The sequence below is a fragment of the Medicago truncatula genome, chromosome 3, assembly GCF_003473485.1.
Source record: "Medicago truncatula cultivar Jemalong A17 chromosome 3, MtrunA17r5.0-ANR, whole genome shotgun sequence".
NCBI lineage: Eukaryota > Viridiplantae > Streptophyta > Magnoliopsida > Fabales > Fabaceae > Medicago > Medicago truncatula.
Genome location: NC_053044.1, coordinates 15,388,403 through 15,407,898, shown reverse-complemented (window position 1 = coordinate 15,407,898; position 19,496 = coordinate 15,388,403). Strand labels below are relative to the sequence as shown.

General features: G+C 37.2%; 1 protein-coding gene across 1 annotated transcript; it reads right to left on the bottom strand.

The window, feature by feature from the left end:
• Positions 1-15,683: 15,683 nt before the first annotated feature.
• Positions 15,684-18,389, bottom strand: LOC11408689 (replication protein A 70 kDa DNA-binding subunit C). Its single transcript, XM_039832381.1, has 7 exons — positions 18,051-18,389; positions 17,664-17,931; positions 17,499-17,574; positions 17,265-17,386; positions 17,083-17,167; positions 16,165-16,974; positions 15,684-16,062 (listed from the first exon to the last, which is right to left on the bottom strand). Exons 1-6 carry the CDS (start codon positions 18,198-18,200, stop codon positions 16,683-16,685), a joined length of 993 nt encoding a protein of 330 aa, XP_039688315.1. The 5' UTR covers positions 18,201-18,389; the 3' UTR covers positions 15,684-16,062; positions 16,165-16,682.
• Positions 18,390-19,496: the final 1,107 nt, after the last annotated feature.

Here is a 19,496-nt window from a genome sequence, read left to right as displayed (position 1 = left end):
CGCGCGCGAAAGAGAAGAGGAGGATTCGAAGTTTTTCCGAAGACTTTTCTCCGTTTCACGACAGAGGTAACGCATTTCTCTCCTCTTTTTCTCCGTTTTCGCGCGCATATGTAGTGTAAAAAAGGTGTGAAAAAGTTTGTTACGGATATGTATTTGTAGATCTAGGCGTGTACGTTCGGATTTTGAAAATTTTGAGGCCGGATTCGGACACTAGAGAGAAAAGGATATCTAGATCCGTAGTTTTTTTTTTTAAAAAAAGTGTGAAAAATTTTCAAAGAAAAAATGTAGATCTAGTCTGAATCGCTCCATTCTCGCTAAAACTAACGCCGGATTTGTGTAGAGGAGGTGGTGACGGAACTTTTGATGTAAAAATTTTTAAAAAAAAAAGAAGTTTGAATTTTCCGGCGCGGTGGCGCCGCCGGAAACCGGCCGGCCGCCGCGCCGGAATCACCACCACCACCCACCTTCGCCGGCGGGATTTTTAGAGAGAAGGGAGAGCTTCTCTCTCTAAGTGTGACTTAGAGAGAGAGAAGAAGGAGAGGTTTGTGTGTTTTTTTGTGGGAAATTCCTTTTTATACTCCCTCCGTTCCCACGCGCGCGCGTGCGTGCTCTTGTTGTGTTCCCTCGCTCTATGAACCGTCAGATCTGGATTGTTCCAAGATCTGATGGCTGCTGTGTGTTTGATTTTGAATCCTGTGTGTGACTTTTTGTGTGGAATATGGTATATCTTCTGTTTGAACCGTTAGATCTTTGATCTAACGGTCACTGTGCTTCCTGCAATTTTACACTATCTTTTGTGCTCTTTTTTGGACCCTTGGATCTTTGATCCAGTGGCTGTGATGTGATCTTGAGAGTTAGATATGGACCTCTGGATTCATCCAACGGTCCAGATTAAATCCTGCTGAGCCTCTTTTTAATTGCTTTTTAATTGTGTTTTTAAATACCTTTTTTACACTTTCTTGGTGTTTTATGCTTCTAAAAAATTTTCTAAAAACATTTCCCTATCATTTTAATTTTTCCTCTAAGTGTTAGAATTTGTTTGCTTATTTTTGCATTTATTTTCTTTACTTTGTTCTTTTAATTCTTGGTCATTAAATTCCATATATGTTCTTGATGCATTTTTTACATATTATGATATTTTTGCATGTGAAATAATGTGTAAAAATATCTCTAGGAATATGGTATAATGCTTTGCTTGTGTGTGTTCTTATGATCCTCACATTGTAGCTTAAATTCAAACCTTTCAAAAATGGCTATGATGAGGGAATTATAAGCCATATGCATGTCTAAGTGTTATACCTAATTCTAGGTATATTTTGCCATTTTATTTCATTTCATTGCTCTTTTCTTTTTGCTATTCTATTCAATTTTGTTTATCTTTTTTACCATTTTTATGCCTTATGATACTAACCATTTCATTTCATATTTCATCCATCTCATAGTTTAGGCATTATTTTTTCTATTCATTTCTATATCAATTGGGTTTGTAATAATTTTAGGTAGACTAGTTCCCTTTTTAATTCCTTGCAAGACCATAGCATGTATTTAGGACTCAATGTAGAGGACTATGGACACTATAAGTGATGTACACCGACACAAGCACCGACACATGCACACACCCCACATAGATATTCTAGATGCATGATTAGGGAATGTATGTTTAGATGTATGCTTAGGTTTTATAATGCTTAGACAAAAAATCATTTTCCCAAAAAATGTGAATAACCTCACTTGAAAACCCTTTTTCCAAAAAAATAGGAGTCAAAACTCCTCATTTTCCTTTTACTTTCTTAAAAAAAAATCTTAATGAATTTTAATCATACTTAGACTTCATTTTGCAAAATGACTAATTCCACCTCACATTTTCCAAATCTCATGCCCTTGAGGCCTCTCATCTCTATTCTTCAAAAATTCCTTTTTCAAACTTAAAATCAACCAACAAAAACAAAAACAATTTTTGAGAACGAACTACGATTGGTTTTGATCCTTTAAAAGGGTACGTAGGCAATGAGTCAAAACTCCTCCAAGCCAAATAAAAATAAGATCTCAATCATCTTCTCTCCCCCATTCTTCATTCAAATAAAACTTCTTTTCTTTCAATAAGTAGGCAATAAAAATAAAGCGTAGAAATAAACTTAGGAGAACGGTTCTTATGGAGTACCATAATCGCTCCGGGTGCCTAACACCTTCCCGTAGTGAAAACGACCCCCGAACTTCAAATCTAAGGGTTTTTTCTCAATTTTGCCCTTCCCAAGAAAAAATAGAGAATATCAAAGATTGAAAGGTTCAAGCCTAATTAATGACTTGACACCCGAAAATCGCGATAACAGAAATGGCGACTTCACTGGGGATTTTTTTAGCGGGTCGCGCCTAGTTTTCCTTAGTTTATATTTACGCTTTGTTTTATTGCTTACATATGTGAATACTTGTTTATTTTCATTTGACGTGTGGGGTGAGAATATCAAAAGTCCTATACCCGGGCTGAGTGAACTTATGAATAGGTAGAGATATAATCGACAATTCGATCCGAGGGTTGCCTCGTGTATTGGGTTATGCGATCAATCTCACATAGCTGAGGCATTTTGGAAGTAATATTGTCGGCGTGTGTTGTCATGCTTAGGCACTTTGCTTTCAATTGTTCGACGATGCTATGGACCGTAGTTACCAAACCCATCCCTGGCCTTTTTAGGACGTAGTGCGGTGGCTAAACCGAGTGTTGTCTCGAGTTTTAGTCGTCACGCGATACTACACTCAAACTAGACCTTCTTTCGAATAAACATGGAACGGACGTTGTCCCGTGCTACCATGATATACGAAAGAGAGGTTGCAGTTTGGGAACTTGATTAGAACCTTGGTTACTATTATCCTAAACTTTAGTTTACCGGGCACCGTGTCCGCCCTTGGCTCCTCGACTTTAATCTCAACCCTCTATGTTTTCTCTGTAATTAAAAAAAAAAAAAACAATCATGCATACATGCATTCATGCATAAATTTTTTCTCATGCATTCATCGAAGGATTGGACAAATTAAAAAGCTTTGTAAACATTACAGGTATGAAGAAGACTAAATCCTACAAGTTCAAGGAGGTTGATTTGGTTAGTTTGAGAGAGTTGGCACTCAAGGTGAAGAATCAAACAGGTTTCCGACTCCGGTATGGTGGTTTGCTTACTATTCTCCGGACTAATGTTGAAGAGAAGCTCGTGCACACTCTAGTGCAATTCTATGACCCGAGTTTCCGTTGCTTCACTTTCCCGGATTTACAGTTGGTCCCTACTCTTGAGGCTTATTCATACTTGTTAGGCTCACCTATAGCCGAGAAGACGCCCTTCACCGGTCCCGGGGCTTCTCTTACTCCTCTGGTTATTGCTAAGGATCTCTATCTCAAGACTTCCGATGTCTCCAAGCATCTTACTACTAAGTCTCACATCCGAGGGTTCACTTCAAAGTATCTACTTGAGCAAGCTAATCTCGAAACTACTTGTCAGGACGCACTCGAGGCTATTCTTGCATTGCTTATCTATGGGCTCATTCTCTTCCCGAATCTCGACAACTTTGTGGACATGAATGCTATTGAGATCTTCCATTCTAGGAATCCGGTTCCTACCCTGCTAGCTGACATGTATCATGCTATCCATGACCGGACTCTCAAAGGTCGTGGGTATATCCTTTGCTGCGTGCCTCTCCTATATAGGTGGTTTATTTCTCACCTTCCAAGCTCCTTCCATGATAACTCGGAGGATTGGTCCTACTCACAGCGGATGATGGCTCTCTCTCCTAACGAGGTGGTCTGGATCACTCCCGCCGCTCAGGTTAAGGAGATTATTACTGGTTGTGGAGACTTTCTCAATGTACCTCTTCTTGGTACCCGTGGGGGAATCAACTACAATCTGGAGCTTGCTATGAGGCAGTTTGGGTTCCCTATGAAGACAAAGCCCATCAATCTTGCTACATCTCCGGAGTTCTTCTATTATTCGAACGCCCCCACCGGACAAAGGGAGGCTTTCACAAGGGCTTGGTCTAAGGTCCGTAGGAAGAGTGTGAAGCATTTGGGTGTGAGATCTGGTATTGCTCATGAGGCCTATACTCAGTGGGTAATAAACCGAGCCGAAGAGATTGGTATGCCATACCCTACTATGAGACATGTGGCTGCATCTGTTCCATCTATACCTTTACCTCTACCTCCCACTACTCAGGAGATGTATCAGGAGCATCTGGCCATGGAAAGTCGTGAGAAACAAATGTGGAAGGCCCGATACAATGAGGCTGAGAATCTAATCATGACTTTGGATGGTAAGGATGAGCAGAAGACTCATGAGAACCTAATGTTGAAGAAGGAATTGGTTAAGGTCCGAAGGGAACTTGAAGAAAAGGATGAGCTACTTATGCGGGACTCCAAGAGAGCTAGAGGACGACGCAACTTTTATGCTAGATATTGCGGTTCGGATTCGGAGTCTGAGTCTGAGGATCATCCCACCACTTCCTATGCTTGAGAGTTTTATTTGTTTATATTTCAAAAGTCTTCCCTTGGCTTAGTATTTCAAAGGGATTCATCTTGTAAACGCTTCGTTTTGCTTTGCTTGTTTAGATATTGTTTACAAAACTCCTAATTTGTCTAAAAATCCTTCGATGTCCAAAAACAACTTTTGCATTTGCATTTGTACATATCATGCATCATGTGCATCATTCATCAAGCCACAAAAGGTTTACAAGTGCTCACTGCCTCCTGGTTCTTCTGCCACAGAGATTGAAAGGTGGCTCGTGCTCGGAAAGTTTACGAACCAGACAGAATACACCGGACAAGACTCTACAGAAAGAAGAATTCGGCAGCCATGGAAGAAGAGAATGCTCAGCTCCGTACCGAGTTAGCCACTCTAAGGGAAGAATTGGCCAAAGCTAATGATGTCATGACTGCTCTGCTAGCCGCTCAAGAACAATCAGCTACGGCTATCCCTATAGCCACAGCTATACCGGTGACTACAAGCGTGCTCCCAACCGCATCCGCAGACGCTCGCTTTGCTATGCCAGCTGGGTTTCCGTATGGGCTTCCACCGTTCTTCACTCCCAGTACTGCAGCGGGCACTTCGGGCACTGCTAACAATGTTCTGATCCCTGCAACAAATGCTGTCTCCATCAATGCTACTTTGCCACAAACAACGGCAGCTGTCACCGAGCCTCTTGTGCATGCCTTACCTCAAGGTGTTAACATCAACACACCGTACGGAAGCATCCCCGTGACCAAAACCATGGAAGAGATGATGGAGGAACTTGCTAAAGAACTCCGTCATGAGATCAAAGCCAATCGAGGGAATGCGGACTCTTTCAAAACTCAAGATCTCTGCTTGGTGTCAAAGGTGGATGTCCCTAAGAAGTTCAAAATCCCATATTTCGACCGATACAACGGGCTAACTTGTCCCCAGAACCACATCATCAAGTACGTCCGAAAGATGGGCAATTACAAAGACAATGATTCCCTTATGATCCACTGCTTTCAGGATAGTTTGATGGAAGATGCTGCAGAGTGGTATACTAGTTTGAGCAAAAATGACATCCATACCTTTGATGAATTAGCCGCTGCTTTCAAGAGCCACTACGGGTTTAACACCCGATTGAAGCCGAACAGGGAATTCCTCAGATCTCTCTCCCAGAAGAAGGAGGAAAGCTTCCGTGAATACGCACAGAGATGAAGGGGGGCAGCTGCCCGCATTTGTGAAATCTCACCCCTTCTATCGTGAGTGGCCTTGCCTCACTAAGTCCTAGGTTGCTCTGATACGTAACGGGATGGGGTTTATGATATGCATGCTTCATTCTTTTACGTGTTTGTTTATGATGTTGAACTGAATTTTATGAGATGTTTTAATGAGGCTTGCGTGCCAAGACTTTATTAATGATGATAAATTTATCCGCTGCGAGTTTTTGAAATAATTATGTTGAAAGATAATTTGTTAATTATCTGTTTTATGATTTTTAGAAGTGTAGCATTCCGTTATTTGATAATTACTCTGATAATATGTTGAAAATTTTATATTGGAAAAACGGGGTGTTACAATGCTCAACAACCACCCCGTTAACACTTGCTTTTACTTGCTTGATTACCTTTCCCATGTAGGTAATAGGTCTGACAGTTGGGGAGAGATAGTTGTGGGTGGTATTATCACATACATAGCTAGGCAATTGGGGGTGGGTGAGGACCAAGGGATAAACAAAATTGAGGGTAACAATAGACTTAACATAGAGACCCTTATCTCTATGAACTTCATTAAGCATCATCCACCCATGTCCTACACACTCAAACTCGATGTGCCTGTTTTAATTATACTTCCTAACCCATCTCGGACTAACACCGAGGTGGAAGAAAATTTGTTGTATGTTGTTGATGATCCACAGGTACATGAAGAGCCCAATATGGGAGAAGAGGAAGGTGCACATTTGCACCATGATGAGCACCATGACCATGACGCCGAAGGCAACAATGACAATGAAAGATGGACATGGATACACAATGAGGTTGAGAGGATAAGCACCGAGCAAAAAAGGGAAGGTGTTGAATTATCCGGACTACGAAACGACGTCCTAAGGGGCAACCGCATATCCGAAGAAAATAATCAAATGCTTCGGAACATGATGCCTAATAAAGTGTCTTGTGTCGTAATGTTTCCAAACTCCCTTGAACTTTATTCTTTTATTTTGTTTTATTGTGAAAGGTATGAATAAGCAGCTTGTTTTCATTGTTTTATTATGACATAAATTTTTTGTTGTCTCTTCAATGGTCCTTTCTTGTACATGAAAGTGATTTCTTGTGTTGTAAGTGTTCTTGCTATACCCACATCAAGTTTTATTGTGAAAATTCTCCAATGACAAAAGCACCTAGTTGCAATCCTTGAGTAAGTGTATGAATAGGTATTTTAAGGAACACGTTCTAACTTTAATGGTAACTTGAACCCTTAAAAATCTTCAGAGTAAAAGTAGTATAAGTTTGTGTGGGAATGACTTTAATGTGTTATAATGTGTTAAACCAAAATGGGGCGGAAGAATATCACCAACACGTGGAGGAACGGACACCCCCTCACTGACTTCCTAAATGTGGTGATGACTTCTCAAATAAATTGAACTTAAATAAATCCCTCTAAAAAGAGGAACTTCCTACGTGAAGATGATTAAGTTGTAGCACTACTTAGGGTGATCATGGAAACTTGGAGGAAAGGATACCCCCTCACGGACTTCCAATGTGAAATGATATCCCCTAGGCATATACAAGCCCCCAAGTATCTAAATTGTCAAATTTATCTTAACTAATTCCCATCTCTCTGATATGAATTGAAGAAAGGAATTTTCTAGGTCACTTTAGTGTTAAGGTTAGAACCTGTTTCTCATAATATCTATCTTATACAAGAGTAAGAAAAGGGTTGGACTACACACACACTCACTTAAGACTTGTTGTTGGGTTGAATAAGTTCACAAGGAATACTTGAAGTTGTGATTAGTGTACATTGAAATGAAACCTTAAAGGGGACATAAACTTTTATTTGAATTGTTATATATTAATCTTTTTGTTGCTATGTCTATGCCTTTTGCTTTAGGACAAGCAAAGATTCAAGTGTGGGGGAGTTTGATGAGTCAATAAATATATGTTTTAGTTTAATATTTAGTTTCGTTTTAATTAGATTTAAGTTTATTTTATTTTAATTTTATTTCCTTTTTTAGCTATTTTACTTCAATTACATATTATTATATTTCAGGAATGAATATTTGATGGATTGAGTCTTGGAGCAAAAGAAAGGGGTTTTGGAGCTGATTTGGTGCGAAAATACAAAGATTCGGAGAAAAAAATATATCTCCCTCAAGTCAGAAGCTTGGCAAGGCCTGTGCTAAGGTTGGCACGGCTGTTCCACCTCCCAGGCATCCTTTTGCTGCTTTTGCTTAGATTCTAAGCTACTATATTTGGTTTTACCACAAAGCCCTTTGCTTGTGGAAAATTCTAGTGATGTAATTGCTTAGATTTTAAGTCGAATGTTACCTATAAATAGAGTAGCTAGCCATCACAAATATTCATCTTTTCTTTGGAATTCAATAAGTGACAATTGTCTTTTGAATAAAAGTTCTTTTCTTTTCCTTTACTTTCTTGTTATTTACTTTTATGCTTTCTCTCTTCTTATCTATGTCTATGATGAACATGAGTGAGAAGACTTCTAATGTCTTGGGATTGTTGGATAAGTCTAATGACATAATCCTAATCAAGTCAAGCCTTAAGCCTTAATATTATGTAACCCTAGTTTCTCTTCTAAATTCACCGTTTTAACATGGATTAAATATTATCAAACTGTGGAAACGAAAGTGGAGGGTTTGATAATCGTTAATCCATTATTCCAAATGTTAATTCATAAAACGAAAGTGGAGCTTTAATATTCGATAAAATGAATTTAGACAAGGATTGCGAAACATGAAAATAGTCTAGTGAACCTTGAGACATATAGAGTTTCGAACTTCAAGGATTCTAATAGTAATCAACCATGAAAATAGGCGTGCTTGCTAGAGGAACACACTCACTGAGACCGATAGGAGATGTGATAGGCTTAAGAGAAACTCATCTTTAGAAACTAGGTCTAAAATAAGGTTTTAGGTTTAATGGCTTGGCTTGTGAATGATTTGTCGCCTATGATGGACCAACGAACCCTAGGCTCTCTTTTATTATTATTTTCTCTTTCAACCATTTGAAAACAACAATCTTGCAACTTGATTCTCTTCTAATCACCGACTAAAAGTTAATTGAATTGAACAACTCCCTGTCGGAACGATACTCTTTTCATTACTACTTCGGTAAGACCGTGCACTTGCGGTTTTATCCCATCACATTCGATCGGGCTGCCCTACAACAGGAGATCAGAAACAGCAAAGCACCAAAATAAAGGTAACAACCCCTTGGGTTTAGTTTGTTTATCAATCTAGGGATTTTCATACCAGTGATTTCACAAATGTAGTTATTTTATTTTTCATACCAGTGATTTCACAAATTGCAAGTAACATACTAAACTATGTATGACCCGTGCGGCAACACAGGTAGACATTCTAGTGTGTGTATGTGTGTGTGTGTGTATATATATATGTGAGAGAGAGAGAGAGCGGGGGGGAAACTTGAGCTTAAATCAACAGCATGGTGATGTTGAGGATGGAAGAAACGCGTTGGATTTATGTTGAGTTCATCATCTCCCATGTTTCAAAACAGAGAAACTTTGTTTTTCATTAACCATTTTCCTACTGCTGCTAAAAAAATGGGGGAGGGGGTAAATAGTAAAAGAAATAAAATAAAGAGGAAGTGAAACAATTGATTGTGACCATTGTGTAATGTAATGTAACTTACCTAAGCAAGAAGGAAGCAGAATCCTTCTCTCCACCCTACAGCCGTTCCAAATTTACCCTTGCTCACCTTAAGTAACGTTGTGCACCTTAACCCACGCAGCGCAAGTTAAGTGACACAATTTTATTGGTTTCGTACAAAACCCATCATTCCAAACTCCAAGCACCATTTTCTTTCCCTCCACCTCCAAAAACCCAAAAAGTGCGATTTTTTCGGTCAAAATCCTCATCCCAAATCATTGCAAATCGTCAGGAAGTAAGTTTCTACGCTCATCAAGCACCAATGATCAGGTATTATTGCCATGAAGAGCAAGCAAAAATTGCCTCTTGTCTTTGATGATATATACCCTCATTGGAAAAGGTTGTGTGTACAAGGAGAAAAGATTGATGATGATTTTTCCGTGATGGAGGAGTGGAATGGCATTCAAGGACTTCTCAAGAAAAGCCCTTACGATATGAAACTCCACATCAAAGAGATGATGCGTCAAATAACATTTCCGGAAACCAGAATCTTGTCTCCGTCTTTGAAAAAGGCGGTCACCAAGGGAGCACCTAAAAGGAAGAGGACTACACTCAAAGTATCATCATCGGGTCGAATCCCCTCTAGGTGGGAGACTATTGACTCTCAAAATCCGGATAGTCAACCTTCACAACCCAAGAGGTCACTTTCAAGGAGGAAAGATGCCCACCTTGGCACTTACTCCCGCTCACAAGCTTCATCGTCTACTTTCAAACCGTTGAGGAATATCCCATACATTTCACGAATTTCAAAAGTCATGAGACCTTTTGTTGAAGATATTGTCAATGCTAAAGGGGATGGTCATTGTGGATTCCGGGTGGTAGCTAGGCACTTGGGAATGGATGAGGAAGATCATGTTTTGATTCGTCATGCACTTATTAATGAGTTGAAAAATCACAAGAGTTCCTACATGCCGATATATGACATGGAGGAGCGTTATAACAAAATCTTGAATGGTTTACACCCTCCAAAATGTACAATTGGTGTCGCGCCGGTAGATAAGTGGATGACCACTCCGGATATGGGTCACATCATTGCTTCTTGCTACAAAAGAGCCGTTGTTCTATTGACTTTGCCCGAAATGGGTGGTTCATGTGAGACATATTTCCCAATCCGAAATTCTCCTCCACTTAATCCACATTCCAACATCATGTGTCTTTTGTAACGCCCTATTTTAATATTTATTTATTTTATTGAGTTTAGAGTCTATTTTTATGACTTATGTGATTTATATGATTTTTGTGATGTGTTGTTGATTTATTTAGTGGCTTATTTTATTATTTAATAGAATAAGATTTGAAAATAACATAAGAATAAGTTGTGGGGGCTGTTTTGGAAATTAGAAGAGTTTAGTGGAATAAGTGGAAATATTATTTGGTGTAGAAATATATATGTTATTTGGTGTAGAAATAAATTTGTTATTTGGTGTAGAAATATATATGTTATTTGGTGTAGTAATATATATGTTATCTGGTGTAGAAATATATTTCTTATTTGATGTAAAAATATATATGTTATAGAAATATATTTGTTATAAAGATATATTTGTTATTTGGTATAGAAATATTTTATATTATATATATATTAGAATAGAATATTGAGACTTATAGGGTAGATTTGGAAATACGAGAAAATAAGTAGGTTAAAGATTTATATAAAAGGGGAGAGTTAGAATTAGAAAATAAGGATTAACAGAAACCTATTTTTGGAGAAAAGGGAAGAAAACTAAGAGAAGAGGAGAACCAGAGAAGAGAACCTGTAGAACCTTTCGATCAATCAATCTAAGGTAAGGGTGGGACTAGCTTTCTGTAATAATGGGTTGTATGATTCTAAAAAGCGGTTTAACATGTTGTTGTTTTGTTAGTTTTGATGTTATAGAAATTAGGGTTAAATTGCAAAATTGTTGATTTTCTAAAATAATGTTTTGGTTCAAGTTTTACATGGTTTTGAGTCTCTTTTGATGTATATAAATGTTTAGACAAACTTTGGGATCAAATCTGGGCATAGAGAAGTTAAAATTGGGATTTTGAGGTGAAAAATGGAGTTTTTCCGAGAGTTAGCTATTATAACTCGCCATGGCGAGTGAATGTACTCGCCGGGGCGAGTAGCTCTCTAACAGCATGCCCTGTTTCATGTCTTGCGTCTTTTTCACACGTTTTTGTTTTGAATTGGCCTTTGGTGTAAACATGAAAGTTGTAGATAATTGAGTTAGTTTTCCAGTGACTTTGGTTTGACGTGAAAATGATTTTTGGTTCTTGAGATATGATGAAAATACTCCAAGGAGGTCTTAGTGAAATCTTATGAAAATTCAGCATAACCGTTTCTAAGTTAATCCAAAACTTATGGAATAATTTCAAACCTCAAAACTAGAAGTACTATGAGTTCAATTAGGGTGTTTAAGAGTATTTAACCTATGTTGTGATGGATCTAATTTGGTTTGACGTGAATTAGTTTGTTGGATAATTTGAGATACATATATTATGTGAATATTGTATGATATAGAAATATTGTTGTTCATGTCATTCAAGTTGTTGCTGTTAATATTGTTATGATGCAAGTTGTTATTATTGCTGTCATTGCTGTTGTTGATTGTATTTATTATTGTTGTTCAGAGAGTCTGAAATTAAGATGATTAATGTTGTTAGTAATGTGATATACTTATACATGCATTATGTGGAATATGTATGATGTTGAAGTTGTTGTTGTTTATGCTCAACACGTTGAGGGCTTGATGCGCTGGAGCCTTTGCTCAATAAGTTGAGGGTTTGATGCCCTGAAGTGTATTTATGCTCAATACGTTGGGGGCTTGATGCCCTGGATTGGTACCACATGTATGATTAAGAAGTCGAAGTTGCATTGTCGAGTCAAAGTCGTTGTCGATGAGTTGTTATCCATGAGCTGTTAAGTTGTTGATGAATTGTCATCCATGAGTTGTTAAGTTGTTGACTTGTCTTCTATCCTTGAGTTGTTAAGTTGTTGATGAATTGTCATCCATGAGTTGTTAAGTTGTTGAGTTGTCTTCTATCCATGAGTTGTTGAGTTGTCTTCTATCCATGTGTTGTTAATAAAGTGCTTATGAAGATTATACGATGTTTATGATGTTGATTATGATGTTATTATGACGATGTTTATGATGTTGATTATGAAGTTGTTATGATGTTATATGATGTTGATTATGATATTGATTATGATGTTGTTATGTTGTTTATGATGTTGATTACAATGTTATTATGATGTTGTTTATAATGTTGATTATGATGTTATTATGATGATGTTTATGATGTTGATTATGAAGTTATGATGTTATATGATGTTGATTATGATGTTGTTATAAGATGATGTTTATGATGTGAAGATTATGTCGTTATATGATGATGTTTATGATCTGATTATTATGTGCTATATGATGTTGTATATAATGTGATGAATATGAAATTAATGATGATTAGAAGTTGGTTAAGTTATTAACGAAGTATTATAAGAAGAATTAATGTTATTAATTGATGAAGTTTAAGTTGTTGAATGCTTTTGATGAACTATATGCTTATTATTATTGAATGTGAAATCTCACCCCTTCTGCTTGGAAATGTTGCTCTTCGTATGGGTAACTTGCATGTAATCAAGTTTAGCTGTGAAGTGAGATGACTCTCTCACGTGTCGTCGTCTTAGGGTTGCTCTGATACGTATCGGGATGGGGATTTGCTTGTTTTCCATGTGTTACGTATTTATCATGATTTTATGTTGAAGTTTTGTTTAAACTGGATTATAATTAAGTTGTTTAAGTTGAGGCCGTTGTGCCAACATGATGTTGAACTTAGTTGTTTTCCGCTACAATGAGATTTAATTTGATGACATATGATGATTGAAATAAATTGTAATTTTACTATATTCTTATTTGAAAGAAGTGTATCATCCTGTTTAGTTGTTTTACTCTGATTTATGCAAAAAAATTCAAGTTGGGAAAACGGGGTGTTACATCTTTGCTTAATCCCCGACCACTATCTTCATGTTATTTTGAAGGAAGGTTGTCCGTTACCACCGAGTTGTAAGGAGTGGATGACTCACAAGATTGGTGAGGCGGAGAATTGGCATTTTGCGTTGTTGGATAGACAGAACGTTTACAATGAACTCATGTCCAAGGAGCCGATGCCACCAAAGAAACCAACAAATGAGCACAATCCAATTGTTTGTGATGATACTCCCACTCCGCAAAAAAAGGAACAAGATCTTGAATGGACGGAAGACATGGAAGAAGACGACAATTTAGGAATTTCACTAGACCTCTTAGATAGGTTATTATAGGTTAGGACACTTATAGGTCGGTCGGTGTTGTCCTATTTTTTGGTGGTATTACACCCCAATGTATTTTTTGGTGGCCGGTTATGTAATTTGGATATTTGTGGCCAATATGTAACTAATATTATATATATTAAATGAAATGAATTATTTTTTTGTGGCCGGTTATGTCACACCAATTATTGCTCGCATTACTTACTTTGTCACTAATTATTCAACTATCTATTTATCTCATATTTGTTCTCATACTTTCATTATATTTTTGTGAAGTGAAATATGTCTGAAATGTATATAAATGTTTTGGTTGAAATAGGAGCTTGTTTTCCAAGGCACTGACATAACTCTATTTTCTTAATTCCCAACAAAGATAAGCTAGCTTAAAACCAGACACCAATTTTCTTCCCATCAATTACTATTGAACAAAAAACAACAGAATCAAAAAACCTCTCTCAATAACTGGCCACTCAGCAACATTCGACGCATTGGACCTTGCCTCCCACCAACATTCGACACGGCCACCAGATTTCAGACACAAGAACTCATTCCAATGGGGTTATTCAACCAAATATTCAGAACATATAAAGTATAACAAATACCAGTGTCAAATTAAGCTAAACACCTTACATAACCAAATATATAAACCATTGTCCATCAACATTACAAAACACAGAATACACATGCTAAACTGGACTACAACAAACAGTTGCAGAATTAAGCAACATCTAAATACCAAGACAACAAACACAAATGAACTTTTTGACAATAGCAAATAACTTGTGCATAGATTCAACCCACAGACAGTACCAAAAAGGGATTGACAAACAACCTATCCACCGTGGGATATCATACCAAGGAATGCAGCAAAGGAAACTAAGGAAATGAACGACAAACTACTGATATTATTCCAATTACATTGTGTTGTTTTTGGATTCCCAAACTGTTGTATTTGGATTTCCAAGTTCTATTATCTACCGAAGTTGTTACTAGGTTGAGTCACGACCAGGTCGCCCTCTTTAAGACGTTTCGTGGCACTACCCAAAATTGTGCAAGGCAGACAATCAACCACGCCGCCTCCAGGATAAAACAAGCCCAGCTGCAACTGTGCGGTTAACTACTGCACTGTAGAAAACCGTTCGAGAATTACACCCTCAAATATGGTACTAAGACCACTCTTTAATATTGAAACCACCTATGGTATTGTAACCACTCTGTTATGGTGTTGAGACCACTCAAATATGGTCTTGCCACCATTCTAACTTTAATTTCTCCAAAACTTCAATATGGCACTACGACCACTCAAATATGGTGATACCACCATTTCTCCTCAAATAGAAAAATATTGAAATACTTTTTATATATACTGTTAAGATCATTCTTAATTCCGACGGGACATTGTTATTCCAAATAGGGACTATGATCTTAAAAGTACTCTTTATTCTGAAGGAACATTTATCGAAGGGACTATGTTTTTAAGACCATTCTTAATTCCGAAGGGACATTAAACCGAAAAGGGACTATGGTCTTAAGAACACTCTTATTTCCGAAGGGACAGAAAGGAGTAGAAAAAGGAGAAGGACTTGTCAACACAAGTCGAAGGAGGGAGAAGAGAAGAAAAACACAGGAAGCATCAACTGTGAATTTCGGTGTGTTTTTGAACTAAGTGAAGTCCTCTATTTATATAGAGATTCTGTAACTGTTTTAGCAAAAATTGCGACAACAGTTACTCTAATGGATAAGATTAAAATGGAGTTTATCCATTAATCAGTTCAACAAAACTTGTGGATAGGATCAAAAGAAACAAATCCACAAAAGCGGAGGAAACAAACTATTGGATTTGAATGAAGGAAATATAAGAAATTCAATTAAATTAAATTCTTATTCTTATCACAACAACCGTAAGCTAAATTTATGGAAAGTGATATTCTCGAATAAAAATAATAATTATTATTATTTTTATCATTATCAAGTATTTAAAATTAAATACCACAATTTAAACACTACTAATGTGTGTGTTCTATTTTATGTGAGACCTCCACACTCTATTTTTTCAATTCACACAACAGATCAAAGTATAATTACTTGGTGTTTAATCTTCCAATTTTTCATCCAACATCACATCAATGTTCCAACACATTGCACACTCAAATACTGCCATTACCGGGCAACACATTAGGTGCTTCGTCATCAGAACGGGAACGCAGCGACAGAACCTGGTCATTGGGACCCAATGGATCGTTGGTGCAACTCAAGAGCGTTGCAAGAGACGGATAAAAACCAGAGGGTGATTCCAAGTCATGTTCCACCTCACTCTCCATAGCAAAAGGATTAACCTTTGAAAACAACTTCCTTGAAACCCATGAAGGTGTGACTATGGTAAAGGCAGGCTTAAACATACACTGCAATCCATAAACAAATGTGTGCAACCGTTAAATATTCTGAAAAGGGGTAACAAAGACCTAAAACTATAAATACATAAAAAGAGAAATTGCATAACACACCTTAAGTGGAGTATAGTTGTCACCAAATAAATGGTAACGTTGAATGGCAGCCTCATCATCTGTCAAATGCACAACCTGTATCAGGTCTTGAGCCCTCTGAACAACCTCCATCAGCTCTCCATTAGCTTCAGTATTCTGCCGTGCCTTTTTAACAATAAATAACACGCTCCTGCCCTTTAAGATTTTCATCCCAGCTTCGCCCAAAGTAAAACCCAAGCCCTGCACAATCAAAATACACATTAACTATCCTCACCATGATTGTTTACGTGGAGGATGAAAATCAGATACAAAACAACCACACTAAAAAATCAAGGATCTAACATATGCATAAATCAATACATATATGTTTATTATATTCAAGGGAGCTAATCCCATCCAAGAGATAATCAAACAGTTGGAACCTTGCAGCAGTTTTTCCATCATCTACCACAATCCTCAACCTACACCTAAGTTCAAGTTCTGAGAAATGGGTAATACTAAAACCAGTAACAAAATAAATGATACAACAAAAAGGTTTTTTACTTGCAAGAAATGTTGAAGTTTGTCAGGTTGCATTGACCACAAACATATAAACCAGTCCCCTGATTCATCAACCTACCACAACGGCACAAAGCATACCAGCACTTTTCAACATGATAAAGATCAACAACCTTTGCAAGTACTACAAATAAGCCTTCCTCGGGGGTGGCAAGCAAACCCTCCAATGTTTTCCTTGGAAAAGAGCGATTAAACTGGGAGGACTCAAATTCATTGATCGAAGGATTAACGTGAACACGATCAATGTCATATCTTCTCAGAGACAACACCAGCCTGCACACACAATCAGTATAATCAAAGAAGGAAAAACTACATATATACACCATAAAAAAAAAAACATATCATTTCACCACAAACAAAGGTCATTTCCCTCAAACTAACCCATTCTTCCACCTAGCAACCTCAGCAACAGGGGGATCGAGCATGATCCTTGAAATATCCCTAACACTCCTAACAACAACGCGGCCTGACATAAGCACAAACATGGAAAAAAAAATTCACCATAAGTGAAACACAAGAAAAATATGGCAAGTTCATGTGCAACAAAAAACAACATCAACCACCTCGCTCCTTGCAAATTTTGGCAAATTGAATGACAACCACTGGAAGAGCAGATCCAAACCGACTCAGCAGACCCTTGAAGAAACCTATGAATCTCCCATACAACACACACTCAATAGTTCCCCTACAAACAAATCAAACATAAATTATAAAAGCTTCAATAAAAAACTTGAAAAATGCGAAACAAATCCAACCGACACTGATAAAAATCAAATCTCTCATCAGTCAACCCAAACCTAGCAATTGTGGCAAGGTTCTGTCTAGCATCAACAACGAAATCATAGTGGAGAGATGTCAATAGACCAAACACATCTGAAACAAACACACAGTCAAATATTGTATATGCTTCATGAACCACCCATCACACAAAAAAAAAAAAAAAAAACATAACAACAACCCACCAATTAAATGACCACATCCATGTTGATGTTCCAAGATCTGAGCAGATGAAAAGAAGGAGAAACCAAACCTTTGGATGATATAACCATCATGATTGACAACCACAGTCTCCTCCCAGAGTTTCAGCCTATGATTATGGGAAGTGACCCTCGTAGAACGATCATTTGGTAAAACCTTGAAATTAGAGAACATGTAAACACGGTTCTCATGAAAAGTATTCTGGAAACGATCAACACAGTCTGGAGGAATTGTTGCTTGGATCCTATTCCCCTGCAATAGTGCCATAACCATGCAAAAAAGTTCCAAACAACAAAGGGTGTCAACTTTCCATATAACAAACCGCAGGTACTAAGTTTATAAGAAATAGAAACACTACAATATTAACTTACATCTTGATCAAGCAGCACCATCTCCATGAAAATCACCCTACCACGCACCAACGAACTCATAATCCTCCAAAGTCTAACAACCCTTACCCTGATATTCCACGCCATTCTCGGTGGACGAACATTCAACAAACTTGTTATGGGAGGAGACATTGTGGGAAAATATGCTGGAAATTTTTTAGAGAAAAGAGTGATAGGTGAAATCTACTCCAAACCCATCTGTGATACTTATATAAAGAATAATGGTGCAAGCACTGTGAGCTTCAAAAAATTGAACAACAACTCTCTGAGAACGGACCCCAAAATTCAAAAGTAAGCTTACAAAATGAAAAATAAAATGAGGTCAACTGTAAAGATGAAAATTGTCACGTCCACATGTGTCAACTTTACTGTTTGAAGTAGTGGGACTCTCACATGCATTTGGAATTGATGGAATATAAAAATCACCAAAGATAATAGCTCAATGAGCCCAAGGCTAGTAAGATAACATCCAAAGTAAAAATAAAGGGTAAATAAATTGGAGTATTAGTGACTTTAGTCCCTGGCAAAATAGTCCATGAATGTAGACTCTGTTAGTCAATTTAGTCCCTGAATGCAAACTCAGATAGTTAATTTAGTCTCTGAATGTAGACTCCGCTAGTCACTTTAGTCCCTGAAATTAACTAACAAAGTCTACATTCAAGGACTGTTTTGCAATATCTCTGCATTTACGGACTAAAGTGACTATTCATTTCCCATTCATGGATTAAAGTGACTAAATAAATTATATTAGCACCATTGAGCTGTCACACCATGTCAAAATTACCGTAACATTTTCATCAAACTCATCATTAAAAATGACCAAAAGAAGCAAACACCACACCATACTTTTGTACCAGTGATGTGAGTGCTACAAAAAAGCGTACCCTTGAAAGAATGGTCACAACATCAATATTTTAATGTAAATTAAAAAACTGAAATTCACCATTGATAATTTCCTATTTTCGCATGCTAAGCTCACTACAAAAATCAATTAGTGGTGGAAAAATAAAACTTAATCAAATAGGGAATAATATGCCAGATATTAATCCAACACATAAATATCAAACCAAAAAACGCACGAAAAAAATACACATCTTGGTGCAGTGCAAATTTTCCATAAATTCCATCTTCACTTTCCATTATCACTTTTATCCAATAATATTTATTTAAAAAATCCCTGGGACACTGCTCAAAACTTCTTTCTTCTGTCTTTTGGATCCTTCTATTCTCTTATTTCCTTAATCCATTCTCTTCTCTTTTCTCTCTTTCATTCATGTCATAAATTTATAAAATCAAAGAAAAATACCAAATTCCAATTTCCAAAAAAAATTCCCCAACCAATATCTCAAAATTACGCCATACAACACGAAACCATAAATTTGTCGCAAAAAAATTGGGTTTTGTGATTTTTTTTAGGAATTGATGAAT

Coding starts and splice junctions, on each gene's coding strand:
- LOC11408689 (XM_039832381.1), bottom strand. CDS start 18,200: ATGTCTCCTCCCATAACAAGTTTGTTGAATGTTCGTCCACCGAGAATG. Junction 17,387..17,498: donor AACCTTGCCACAATTGCTAG/GTTTGGGTTGAC, acceptor ATTTGTTTGTAG/GGGAACTATTGAGTGTGTGT. Junction 16,975..17,082: donor GTTGCTAGGTGGAAGAATGG/GTTAGTTTGAGG, acceptor TTGTGTGTGCAG/GCTGGTGTTGTCTCTGAGAA.